At 37.4% G+C, this 14,510-nt stretch overlaps 1 protein-coding gene across 2 annotated transcripts in view; it reads right to left on the reverse strand.

Moving 5' to 3' along the window:
- Positions 1–14,510, reverse strand: part of L3MBTL3 (L3MBTL histone methyl-lysine binding protein 3) — a gene marked incomplete at both ends in the record, with an annotated part of 87,245 nt that overhangs the window by 14,228 nt on the left and 58,507 nt on the right. For both annotated transcript variants that reach the window (XM_084227692.1, XM_084227693.1), the window contains one exon: positions 5,185–5,264. In XM_084227692.1, coding sequence (XP_084083818.1) covers positions 5,185–5,264 — 80 coding nt within the window. The remainder of the gene's footprint in view (positions 1–5,184; positions 5,265–14,510) is intronic.

Raw genomic sequence — 14,510 nt, forward strand, 5'->3', positions numbered from 1 at the left:
TGTCTCTGGTGAATCCTCTCACCCTCCCACACATCTGGCCTGTACCCCAGTTCTTGTATAAATAAATAAATAAATCTTTAAAATAAATAAATAAATCTTTAGGAGAAAAAAAAAAAGCAAGCACGGTGGATATTTCTTTAGGAACAGTTAAAAAAAATTGTCCTAAAACATCAAACAAAATAGTTGTCATGAGAAGACTGAGTCTTAAATCCCATTGACATTATAAAGAAATTTAGGGTGGTCTTTCTTAGTTGCCTCTATACTAAACACTGTTCAAATTGCAAGAATATTCTCTCCCTTTCCTATTCCCTCCCTCACTCAGGGAAGTCTTGAAAGGGGGTGGTTTCACCATTGGGGGAATGAAATCAGGAAGGACAGTGGGTTGAAGAATGTGAGCCCAGAGTGGAGCAGATTTACCTGCCCTTCAGGCTCAGCTGGGAAGGGAAATTCTGCCAGTACCCAAATGGGAGCGTGAGGGTAAGTGTTCTCACAGAAGACTTGAGGAAACTTCTCTGGACTCAAAAATGATAAAACATAAAATCACCATGGGCTCTCTGATAAAAAGTTCTACAAAATATCAGAAAAAGAGAATGGATTGATTTATTGACAGAAAACTGACACGATTTTTAGTAGGGAACAGGAGCCCTGACCTCTACAAAACAAAAACAGGTTATGAAAGAAGAATAAGCTAATGTAGGAAATTATAGGAAAATAAAAACCAGGGGAAGGAGAACACTTGTAATGTACATGTGGAAGGGTGGGCATCTAGAATCACACAAGCATGTGGATTGACAAGGAAGCCATCTTTCCTGTCCTGAATGGCCCTGGGTGCCACAAAAGTCATAGATTTGAACCACAGCAGAGCTATTTGCTGTAAATGAAGCCAGTGTTTGAGAATAAAGTCATAGGTGAGACCATGTGAATAATGCATACAAGTGTTTTAGCTGATTCTGGAGTTGAAGCTGGGGCCCTGGCTGAATTATCAACCATGTGCCTGTGAGGCTGACAGTCACCCTACTCTGGCCACCTAGATGACATGTATTTCTGGGGCCCTGGGAGCTATCACAGAACCGTACTTGAACTGTTTTCTCTGAGCCAAACTCTAAGCCTCCCTTATATCAAAAATAAGCTGGAATGAAGTTAAAAGTCACCCTTAGTAATGTTAAGTTATACCCAAGATTGAGACATGTTCTCGATATAGTACATCCCATAGTTCTTGAGGATACTTTTAAACACCAATAATCTCTTGACCACAACTGAAGAACTAATTCTAAGCTTTTAACTGTATAAAAATAATTTCTAAAATATAATTATAAATTATAATTAAAAAAAGCTTTGGACTGTTTTTGTATTTCTGGTAAGTATCCACATTATTTAAGTTGTTAAAAATTCATGATAAAGTTCATGGAAAGACAGTACATACTAGACTTGACAGATTGATAATCTGAGTAAGATATTTCCACTTGAGAAACAATGACTAGAACATCAGAAATGTGTAAGTTGTTAAAATGTTAAAAAACAACTTCACATTGGTGGGTATAGCCATTCCCACCATGAGGCCAGCCTCAAGTGGGAGTTCCCTGAGAGCCAGCTGTGAAGAGTAACTCCAGGTATAGCTGGGAGCCTCTAAGACGCCGCTCCAGCATTAAGATGCCAGTGTTTATTTTAACTGTGCTGCTCAAGGTGGCTGCCAAACAAATTGTTAAATATTTTGAATATCATCTCATGGACCTAACCCAAGAATAATAGTTATGAGCAGTCAAAATGGAGAACAAATAGACCAGAAATAATAATCAAAATATAACCAAAGGAATCTTTTTGTATTTAAGGAAGATCTGGTTCTAAAAGTAAATCAATAAAGGTAATGACATTTTGAGCAAAAAGTGAAAGATTAAATTTAGTAGCCAGGCTCATTTTTTGAAACTAAAAAACTGGGCTGAGTTGGGCTGGCCTAATCCCACATATGTGAAAAGATATTTTGGTTTATTTTTCTTCAAGGAAAATCAGAGACCAAATAACTGGTTGAGTACAGTGGACATTGTGAGGCTATCCAAATTGCACTTCAGAACTAAGACATTCATTCTCCTACTTGACGAATGTCTCAGAGTTGTCTTCCCCTCAGCCAATGCTCTAAGCCTAAGGAAGCCTCCTTGCCCAAGGTCATGGCCCCCTCCCAAACAACACCCAAGGATTGGTCAATATAGAGATCAAAGGCCTGAATTCTCTTGCCTGAATTTGGGAATCTCCAAAGACCATCTGGAGCTCTTGCTGGTATTAGTGGAGGCCTCTATTGTGACTGTCGCACAGTTCAACTTCTCATTCTACCCAGTGTTGTCTCACTAGAATTATTTCCAGGAACACTCACTAACAAATATCCCACACACAACACTCTCAATGTCTGCTTCCAGAAACTTGCTCACCATATCAGTTGAGAACTGAGAGCCAGGAGAACACAGTCCCTTGCTGACTAGGACTGAGATAATCCCCAACTTAACCAAAGAAAGGAGCCCTCAGATACCGAAAGATTTTGTTTGGGACTGAAGGTCATGGTGTGCAAATAAAGACAGCCAACATTACGAAATGGCAAAATCAGGAAGTGACATCCAAAGCTGTTCATACAAAGTGAATCTGGAAAAAAAAATTCCAAAAGATAAAGAAAATCTAAAGTTAAGAAAGAAGTTGGATGAAAGCTGACAACCCTGAGATGAGTTTACTCAGATAAAATTAATTTTATATAAAATATTTCAAGAATTTGAAACAGAAAAGTTGTCACACACATTTTTGTAGGCTAAAATGGGATGAGATATTAATAGGCAAATCCCATTTAGGAACATATGTGCAAAAATTCTCAAAGCAACACTTTTTATGAAGTACCCTTTCGCTAATAAAAAAATAACACAGAAGTAATATGTGCATATTGCACTATATAGGCTTTAAAGGTAAGAAAAATAATAAAAACAAATGACTTGGAAAACCACAAGATTAAGAGTTACATATAAAACCTAGCAATTTTTTTTTTAAAGATTTATTTTTATTTATACAAGCACTGGGTACAGTCAGAAGTGCGGGAGGGTGACAGAATTCACCAGAGCCAGAGCAGGGAGCAGAGCAGGCAGAAGGACCGAAGTACACTGCTGAGGGGAGCAGCGGGCGGCAGGAGAGGTCTGCGCGCCATGTGGGACCCTCCTCCGGTGGCCGGGGAGCAGCCGGGTATCAAACTGGTGCCGCAGAGGCTGCAGGCAGCTTCGCAACCCAGCGCTCAACTGCTGCGCCACTGGGGAGGCCTCTAGCAATGTTTTTTTGGAAAGAATAATAACAGAAAAGTTCATACAATTTGAATAAAAAATAGGGCAAATATACATAAAGTTTGAGAAGACATAAATCTATCAGAGAGAGCAAATAATAAACCTTAACTTTCCATTAATAAACCTTAACTTTCTTTTCTTTTTTAAAGATTTATTTATTTACGCTGATGCGGGGGTTGAGAGGATTCACCAGAGACAGAGTGGGAAGTGGAACAGGCAGACTGAGTGAAATACACTGCTGAGGGGAGCAGCGTGCGAGACAGGAGAGGTCTGCTGTACCATGTGGGTTGTTCCCTGGCTGGCCGGGGATCGAACTCGTGCTGCACAGACTGCAGATTGCTTCATCATGCTGTGCTTAACCCCTTGCACCACCAAGGAGGACCAATAAACCTTAACTTTCCATTAACTAAGTGATTTTCAGAAAAAAAATATCAAAATCAGTTCAACAATTAAAATGAAAAGTTAAACAGATCAAAAAGTTAGGAAGAAAGTAAAAATGTCAAAAAGTTCAGTCTGAAAGATTTTATTAGGATCTATCTAAACTTTCAATGACCAAATATTCCATGCAGTGGACAAGGATTCCACAAAACAGCAATTGCAGCAACTAGTTGTCAATACTTAGACAACAAATGATTGAATCCTCACCATAATCCAATGATGCAGGAACTATTAAGTCAAATTTACACAAACAGGTTAAAACCTCTGTCCAGAGCCAGCCACACATCTAGTAAGTGGTGGAGCTGAGACAAGAATAAAGGCTATGCTCCTGACCTCTCTACTGTTACAACTCACAAATAAAAGCGGAAGCCTTTCTCTAAAAAATCCAATAAGGCATGATGTCTAAACTTCCATAAACTGCTTTTCTTCCTTAAATGACCAGATACATTTAAAAACATCAAATACTTGCATAGCATTTACAATATGCCAGGCACTATTCTAAGCAAGTTATTGTACTTAGTCCCCATGACAACTCTATGAGGAAGTTACCATCATCATTCTTCTGGACAGATCAGTAAACCAGCTCTGAGAGGTGCTGTGAAATGTCCAAGACCACAAGTCAGCTGGCAGCAGATCCGGTATTCAAACCTTGGTCAACTTCAGGGTTTGTATAGGGTACTACACTAAGCACCGTAAAACATTCTGATGATAGCAATGAATGTAACTTTTAAATTAATCATAAACTATTGCTTTATGAAAGCCAAGGCATCAGTTATGGAATATTCACTACAGGCAAAAAGTTTTTTAGGTGCCACTCTCAAATCTTATTTAAAAATCAGAACTCTGCATGTGAAAAGCAATGTCCCCAAGGACAATTATTAAAATCATAATCAGACCAAAGTTTTCTTATGATAAATAAATAGTAATTATACAGCTATGCATGTATTATGACTAAAAGTCATCATGACTCCACTGTTTAGTTAAACCATTTTGCAAAGACGTGCAACAAATTACTCTGATACAACTTAAAACAACGTTCACACAAGGGATTTTCTTTTCATCTTATAATATTAGGTTAAGACCATGTTAATTCTATTTGGATTTCAATGCACATTTTCAGTTTTAAACATATGGAACAGGTGACATCAACATAACAAAGGAAATGTATAACAAGGACCAAGCAGAATTGTCTTACCAAGCTTTATACACAGTGTTATACAGATATATGAGACAGTTCAAATAGATTGGAGATGAGTCCATATCTTTATTAATTATGTACTATATTTATCCTGAATAGTAATCTTTTATTGCCTGAGACAAGGAACAAACCAACCAAATAGAGCATATCTTTAACATAAAAATGATGCTGTTTTCCAGTTAAGTTTTGATTACTAAGTATTAATAGTAAGACCCATCAATAATATAAGATTATTGAGGCTACCTCTGGCTTCATGTGATGTCCTCATTTCACTGTCTGTTCTCTCTTCAAAGTCTTCTTTACCATCATCAGCATGCGGGTCTCTGAGAAAAACAGTATTCAAATATTTTTATTTAAGAAGCACTAAAAAAAAAAAAACAGTTCAAAATTGCTCTCAGCAATTGCTTTTATTAATTTAATAACAAATGTACCACTAAAATGTTAGAAAGGATTGGTAGTGCAACTAAACTAAGATGCAATTGATACTAATAACATCTATAAAGGTCCATTTTCCTCATTATCAATTTTCATTTATTGCTTAGATAGGAGATTTTAAAGCTAAGAATGATATTTAGCTTAACTATTCTGGAAAATGTAGCTATTGAATAATTCAGCTCCAAATTGGAGAGAATTTGATTCATGAAGAATTTCACTAGCACAGTCTGATAAGCGTTTTATTTAAATAAAGAAAATGCTTTCCAAAGTCCATACCATCAATTAGGTCACTATATATACTTAGCTCAAGATTTGGGATTGAAGTTGAGATTGGCCCAGAAGATTCAAACTCAATTCTAGAAAGCTTTTCCTGGCTGAATCAGGTCAAATGCATAGGTGGAACTGATTCCACTTATTTCTGGACAAGAATGACCCAATGCTAATCAAGACATGCCAAGATGCTCTAAAATGAAATGGACCATTATAATCTTAATTCAGAGCACTACCCTTAAATCAGGGGCACATTTAGCATGAAAGGGAACCAGGCACATGCTACTGATATTTTCTTTAAAACTAAATTTCAGGGATTTAAAAACTTTCAACCTAATCTATTTCATTCTCAGAGTTCAAATAAACCCCACTTTGCAATTTCCTGGGACTATCTAGGGTATGATAACTACTTTAAAATATTTGGTATTTATGATGCTGTCTTGTATCATGTGTGCTGTTACTTTTACAAATACATTCTGAGTTTTTTGAAGACCCAGACCATCCTATTGTTAGGTTTTTAAAAAAGGGCAAATATATTGGAAGCAAAATATACAAGGAGTTTTATAGTTTATTTATTTTTTTTTAAAGATTTATTTATTTATTTATTTATACATACATACATACAAGCACTGGGTACAGTCAGAAGCGCGGGAGGGTGAGAGAATTCACCAGAGCAAGAGCGGGGAGCAGAGCAGGCAGAAGGACCAAAGTACACTGCTGAGGGGAGCAGCGGGCGGCAGGAGAGGTCTGCGTGCCATGTGGTGGCCGGGGAGCAGCCGGGGATCGAATGGGCTCTGCAGAGGCTGCGGGCAGCTTCGTAACCCAGCGCTCAACCGCTGTGCCACTGGGGAGGCCCAGGAGTTTTATAGTTTAAATACAAAGGCACTAACTGTTTACCATTTGGAGCTATAATAATTTAATACAATAGTTTTAAGACAGTAAACATGCTAAAAAAAGGATGTTCACTACTTCCTAGATCATTTCTAGGGACAAATGTAAATTTCATTTGCATATGAATAACTCAGTTCATGTTAAAAATAACTCAACATAAGAATACTTGCTTGTGGAAAGGACAATTCTTTCTTATGGAAAGAATCACTGTTATTATACAACACAAATATATTTTTCCAGGAGAAATCAGGTAATGGATATGGAAGTGCTTACTTCATAGAAAGCGAGAAAAAGGAGCTACAGTGCAAACAAATACAAGAAAATCAGTGATGATCAGGAAAAATCTTAGTTGAAATGCTAACAGAAAATTTCTCCTTTGTTAAAAAGTTCTAAAATTATACTTGATAACTTCATAATGTTATAATTAGTTTACTTAGCAAATATTACATTATGCTGTTCTGAACTCATTTTAAAATAAATTGGAAATGGCGTTCTTTGATCCACAACTCTATCCCAGTTAAGTCTCATGGCCAATGGAAGAAAGTCATCTGTCTTGGCTATATTCATATTTATTAAGAACAATCACATTACACAGTGATATAACACTGGTATTTTTCAGTCAAAAAATTCACAAATTAGTTATTGTAGATTTCCTAAACTTTTGATGAATTAAGGTTTGTTTAAAAAAAGGGAAGGGACAGGGCCTCCCCAGTGGCACCCGGGTTGAACACAGCACTGTGAAGCTGTCTGCAGCCTCTATAGCGTAGGTTCAATTCCCGGCCAGCGAGGGAGATACCCACATGGCGCAGCAGACCTCTCCTGTTTCACCTGCTGCTCCCCTCAGCAGTGTTTTCAGTTGTTTGCCTGTTCTACTCCCCGCTCTGTCTCTGATGAATTCTCTCCCCAACCCCCGCACCTCTGGTTTGTACCCCTTGTATAAATAAATCTTTAAAAAAAAAGAGAGAAGGGACAATCTGAGACCAGACTAAAATTAAGTCTTAAAATTTTCTATATATTTCATTTTTTCACTATTATAATTACTCACTGATAATGGGTAGAATTTTATGGTCTTAATTAAGTATGTTACTCCTTTAAAATAAGCTGGATTTAAAAATAAGTGAAATTTTAAAAAGTAAAAAAATAAATTAAGTGGTATTAAAATAAAGATATAAGACTTATAAGGAGCATGTCTTTGTATTCTATGGCCAAATACAATGTCAAATACATTAGTGAATTGTCTGAAAAAAAGAAAAGTCAATTTTCTAAGAGGGAATAGAAATAGAAGAGGAAAATAAAATCTTTGGCCCAAAAAGTTTCTTCATTCCTGAATCTGTCATAATTCATCCCCAAACAAAAGTAATTTGGAAGTCATCTGATCTTACAGTATTTATGTTGCTTCTTATAAAAGCATGCTCAGTTTTGGCTTTCCCTGTTTTAACTTATGGTGGTTCATTAAATTGAACCCAAATAAGCTTGAGAATATATAAACAACTGTATTTATTTTTAACCAAATATAATTCAAATAAGAAAACCACAAAAACATTTATTGAATGTTTTCATGCACTGATTCTGCTAATTCCTTAACATTAAAAGTGGCTAAAAGTGCCCTGGCATCCTGGAAACTGTTTCCTTTAAACTAGAGAATGTAGAAGGGAGATGATCTGAGCAGTCTATTAGCACAGGTATTATCAAACAGAGAAATAGAATTTCTGAAATGAACAGAATCCTAACCAAACACATCCAGAAATGTGGAAATGGTTAATAATTTAAAAAGTTAACATTCTTTAGAACAAACTATGCACCAAAGACTGACTAAGCTCTTTATATGTCTGATTTTTCAGAAGAATTGTCAAAAGAAGGTTGTATTATTATATACATTGTAACTTAAAAGTTAAGCACAGATTTTCAGTATAGCACAGGTTCTCCTGACCAAAACCCATCATAATCATTTACTAAAAAATTGAATTTTATTGACAAGAGTTCAGAAATAAAGAATCCTACTCATTAACATCCTTATTTGTCTTGCATTTTATTTAAGGTAAAAATTGCATTCTTAAGTGGCAACCATATTTCTCTTTCTCTCCTATGGAATTTCATTATAGTAATTCTGATTCAATAGTTACTATAATGCACTTCTTTCACTCTGCAGAAATCCTGTTTTAGAATTTCAACTTCCTAAGTGACTCTACCTACAGTCTTCCAATTACAGACAAAATATGATGGTATCAGAAAGTCAAAACTGTGACAGTATTACAATATACTCTAGAGCACAAAAATATATAGATTCTCGGTGTATTTTTTAATGGCAGGGGTTTTTTTTAATGATAAAATATTTATGCTGTATTTTAATATTACAATGTTATTCTAGACAAAAACTTCATCTTTTTCTCTGGATCAACAAGCTCGTTTAGGAAAGAGGGCCAAACTGGTTAGGTGGGAACAGGAGTGAATCATAATGTAGAGAAAATCCCCCAACCAAAGAGGTTACATGTATGGTCTTTGGAAGTGAATAGCCCTGGTTCAAATTTCAGCTCTGCTACTCCCAAGTTATCTATGACCTTTGGCAAGTTAGTTAACTTCCCTAATTCTCAGCTGCATCATCTGTAACAAGAGTAATAAATCCTTTCCCTCACAGGCATTTTGAGAACTGAATAAAATGATGAATAGAACGTGTTTAGCACATATGCCAGACACATAAATAGGAGCATGTTAAAGCAGCAATTACTATGTTAGAATTATTTATATTTTCAGATAGAATTATCTATGGAGGGGCCTCCCTGGTGGAGCAGCGGGTTAAGCACAGTGCTGTGAAGCTGTCTCCAGCCTCTGCAGCATGGGTTTGATTCCCGGCTGGCCAGGGAGATACCCACATGGCATGGTAGACCTTTCCTGTCTCGCCTGCTGCTCCCCTGTGTTTTGGTCCGTCTGCCTGTTCTAATCCCGGCTCTGTCTCTGGTGAATGCTCTCACCCTCCCGTGCCTCTGACCTGTACCCCAGTTCTTGTGTAAAAATAAATAAATCTTTAAAAAAAAGGAATTATCTATGGACACCTGTTTCCTTTAAGTAACTTGTCTTCCTCAAAATATTAAGACAGCTTTTAGGGCAATGGTTATGTGTATAGATTGCAGACATGTTACAATCATTTTAAATGGAGACTGAATGGGGAGATAGTAACAACCCCTACCCCATTTTAAGGCATTATGAAGCTTAAATGCACTAATATGACAAAGCACCTAGAAAGTATCTAGAAAATGTTAATCTCTTGGTATTTTAGAATTTTCATGAACTAACTGATCTCATTATTTCTTTAGCTTGAATTGAAATACAGTCATAGCTAAAATCTTACTTAGGGATACCCTGCAGGCTTTTAATTAAAATAGTGGGATCCACTCAAATGAAAAATGTATTCTTATTGAGTCAGCAATCTCTTTCTCTGTAATTATGTGTCATGCTTTAGCTATCTTACTATGTTACTCTACGCAATGTGGTATTAATGAAACAAACATTAGAAGTGTAAGTAGGAACAGAATGATACTTGAATGCAAATAGCTATATTTTTTCAAGTTTGTTGATTTCTCATTTTAAAAGCAATCCCTAAGCAACTATGTTTCTGTCAGTCCTTGTATGTTAAAAACAACATTGAAAAATATGAATAATTATTTTTCTTCAGTTAAGAGACTGAAGTTTAACTTGGCTTGTAGCTTAAAATTATCCAACTCTTTTTCCAAAATAGCTTATTCTAGTCTCTCCAGGGCTTTATTAGAGCTGAAAAGCACCTGTAATACCCAGTAACAAGTGGGGCCCCAGTGAATGTAGTGACAGCTGTGAAAAAAAACCACAGGGCTTTTTGTTGTGAACATCAAAAGGATGTTTCTTTGCATGCCCCTAGCATTTTTTGGTTCTTTGTTTTAATTTCTAAGAAATTGTTACTCACAGGTTAAAAAAATCAGAGAACGAGAATCTGAGAGTTACACTTGAGGGGGACTGTAGAAGAGTCCTTAAACTCTTTCCAAAATGCCTCTTACAAATGAAGAGGAGACTGACTGCTGGCACAGCTTCAAGACAAGGAGATCACACCTTCAAAGGGACTCACAGAAATTACCAAATTTAACCAATGGGAGTAAAACTTCTGTGACTGTGGTTAACATACAAATAGGGTTCTTAAGATCAAATACCTTTTGGGATGACAAATCAGCAAGATTTTTGTTTAATTGTGTTTTAGTAAACATGGCTTACTATTTATCTAATGACTGAAAATAAAGCATTTTTGATTTGTAAGCCTATTAAATTTTGATTTAGTGTTAGAAACATGTTAGTGAAGAAAAGAAATCTCATGACAGGTAAGTATAGTGGATATTAACAAGTTCTGCAGGAAAAGCCCTCTAGAAAAACTAGTGCAGCTTTTAAGTAATCAATTCCCTTATGAAATGAAAAGCCAAAAAAACCAATAGAGAGATATGGGAAATAAAGGTCATATGTCTTAAGAAGAGTGAAACTGCATTCCTTTGTTGATGTTATAGTTCACAGAACAGATGTCAATGTTTTTCTACTACATATAAAAGTGTCCTGAGTCAGGAATTAATGCTATTTGAGGAGACAAAATAAGACCCTGTTACAATATTGTTCCAACAACTTCACAGGCATGTAACAATAACACAGTCATCTCTTCCTTACACTTTGAATGGTTGCCTTGGTGTCACAGCGGTTGGCATCAGAATTGTTGAGTGTTTTTACAGAAACTAAGCTTTCCTCTGGTGCATACAAACAACTGCATAGATTTGACTCAGATTATTAAGAGCTGGAAAATTTTTAAAAATTTCCACAGCTCCTAATCCATAACTGGCAGTCCACTGACAAAAAGAAGTAAGAGGCTGCACAGCAGTCATGGAATGCCTAGTTATTGAAATCAATTTCTCCAATCAGCAACACCAAGCCTTCAGGCCCAGGAAACCTTAGGAGGCAAAGCAAATTTCCTGAAATTACTAACTAACTTTTGAAATCTTTAGAACTTTTGGATCTAAATTAATTTTATTTTACTTAATGTTATAGTTTTGCAAAGTATTAGACTTACATATGTGCATAATTTCAAAGTTTATGTCAGCTTGTTTTTCCCATCTGTCTAATACAGTGAGTGGTGAAATTTGATTTGTCCTAAAAATATAAATGAGATAAATGGCTGCAATTCCTGCAAATGCTTCATGTAATTCTCAGAGGGGAAACACCAGTGCTACAACTTGAAAAGCCATTTTAGTGGCATCTAATGAACTAAATAGACTGAATTTTTTCAACAGATTTAAGTTACCAATAGGTATTTGCCTTGCAAGGTAATATAAGTATTTGGCTGTTATTTTAAAGATATTTTATTGTGCTTCTATGGTTATGTCTAAGCAAGCTTAAACAACTTGGGATTTAAAAGATTAAGTGATTTTTAATAAAGATAGTACCTGACTTAGAAGCACAATTGCAAGCAACTATAGAATAGATTTCACAAGCACAAAACTATGCGACATAAGTGCCTGATGTTCTTCAATTGGTAATACTCTGTTAATTATTACTCAAGAGAAGGATCTCTGCATTCAGCAGTAGTTCTCAAAACCCAGTTTATAGATCACTTGAATCTACCCACTAGGGGTGCTTGTTGAAATTATACTGGGATGTGCCCAACAATCACTACGCTGGTATCTCTAGAGATGGTACCTCAAAAGCTGCATTGTAGTAGGCATCTGATATTCTGATGCAAAACGAAGTTTGAAACCAATGGTTTTATTAGTAAGAGATGTAGAGAAATAAATATGCAGAGACTTAGGGACCAGTCCCTCGAGAAAAAGCTACTGTGTTGGTGAAATCCCTGCCTCATCATCTTGCTGCCACTGTAAAGGGCAGAGACAGGCTGCAGGTCCCCCAAATGAGGCAACATCTCATGGAAATCACTAGATAGAACAGACAGTCCTTTTGAAGGAGGAAGTTAAGAAATGGGTATAGAGGCAGTCAGGAACAGGGTGCCCCAAGCCCCAAGTCCATTTATCAGCCTGCTTGAGAAACAATAGGTTAGAGCTAAGGAGGGTGCTCACCCCCACCAGCCCAGTAGAGTACAATGCTCAGAAGACCAATACAATATCACAAAAGCAAGGGGGCAAAGCTGGTTTCAGAAAGGTAGGCTGGTAATGTGGGATAACTCAATGGGCTTGGTAGTCTAGGAGACCCTGCAGAAGTAGCAAGAGACACAATGTGGAGACACCCAACGCCAAACCCCAAATCTGCCACTATACCCATATAAGTACCTACTTCTCAACACCTCAGTGGCCATCCACTTAGGACCCTTCTTTGCTCAGAGAGCTTTCCTGTTCTTCCTACTATCAATAAATTTCTTGCTTTTCTGTAACTTTGGTCTCAATATTGAATTCTTTCCTCACTGAAGAACCAAGAATGAGCCTGCCTGTTGGTTCTCTCAGACTCCAGGCTGCTCCCAAAGCCCTGATTCGCTTATGCTGATGGAAGAATGGACAACAGCAAATGGGTTGTTTACTCACATTTCGATCTAAATAGGCACTGGGGATCTGCTCATAAGCTGTCAGTCAGATACCAAACTAAAGCTCTCAAGGTGGAGCCATCTTTATGTGGGATAAAGCTTCTCATTGAGGATGCTCTGAATCCTTGGGTCCTGTGTTCTGAGATCTTGATGCCCATAGCTGTCCTGGGAGCCAGACTTCCCACCTGGTCACAGCAGGCAGTCCCATGCATTTTGTTGGTGTCCTACATACATTCTGTGATTTCTATGGTGTCATTTTCCACTCAGACCAGGTAGTTAAACAGGTTAGGAAACAAAGCTCTAATTTATAAAGAGGGCAGATACGTATTTGGGGAGGATTTACTTCATTTACTAATCACCCCTTAGATAGCTAGTGCAGAGATCAAATTAAGTTGAGAAAGCAGGAGTTTTACAAACTCCTAGTGGAACAAGGTTACACAATTGTTGCCTCTTAAGTTATATAATGATGGATATGTCTCCTGTGAAGGCTACTGAATGAATCAAAGTCTCCTTGCCTCCTTACTGCATGTCAGGTAGGGTGCTCATTGCTGAGGGGGTCTTAAAGAATCAGAGAAGATGTGGTCAGTGTCCTCATGGAGCTCATCATCATGAGGGAATGTGTGACATGAATGCATTTAAGGGACTTGATCTAAAGTCTAGAGGTCCAGATAAAGCTTCCTTAAAGAATGGCAGTTAATCTGAAGCTGAAAGATGACAGATTAGCTAGGAAATGGTAGAAGAGATGGAAGCTCTAGGCAGAAAGAAAGGATATTTGAGGACCAGGTGGCTGAAACATTTAGTTTAAAAACCAACCTGGTAGGGCCTCCCCTGGTGGCGCAGCGGTTGAGCGCTGGGCTGCGAGGCTGCCTGCAGCCTCTGCAGCGCCGGTTCATTTCCTGGCTGCCGGTGAGGGTCCCACAAAAAAATAAAAAAATAAAAACCAACCTGGTAGAAAAAACCCTAGAAAGCTAGAAAGAGGCCAGATAACATAGAATGTGCAGGCCATGTTCAGAATTAAGATTCATTCTTAATTCTAAGAGTAACTGTAAATCACTGAACGTTTTAAGCAGGGAGATATACTTGGAAATCAATTTTTTAAAGATTTATTTATGCATACAAGAACTGGGGTACAGTTCAGAGGTGTGTGGGGGTGAGAGGATTCACCAAAGAAAGAGCGGGAAACAGAACAGGTGGATTGACTGAAATGCACCGCTGAGGGGATCAGTGGGCGAGATAGGAGAGGTCTGCTGTGCCATGTGGGTCAGCTCCCTGGCCAGGGATCAAACTCATGCTGCAGAGGCTGCAGATAGCTTCACAATGATGTGTTTAACCCCTTGCACCACCAGGGAGGCCCTCGGAAATCAATTTTTAAAGCAGACAGCTGGATTCTTGTCTGGAAGATTCTGGTGGGCTTAACTTGGTCTGACAAACTGGATTTTAAAAG

Source organism: Talpa europaea (genome assembly GCF_964194135.1).
Source record: "Talpa europaea genome assembly, chromosome: 2".
NCBI classification, from domain to species: Eukaryota; Metazoa; Chordata; class Mammalia; order Eulipotyphla; family Talpidae; genus Talpa; species Talpa europaea.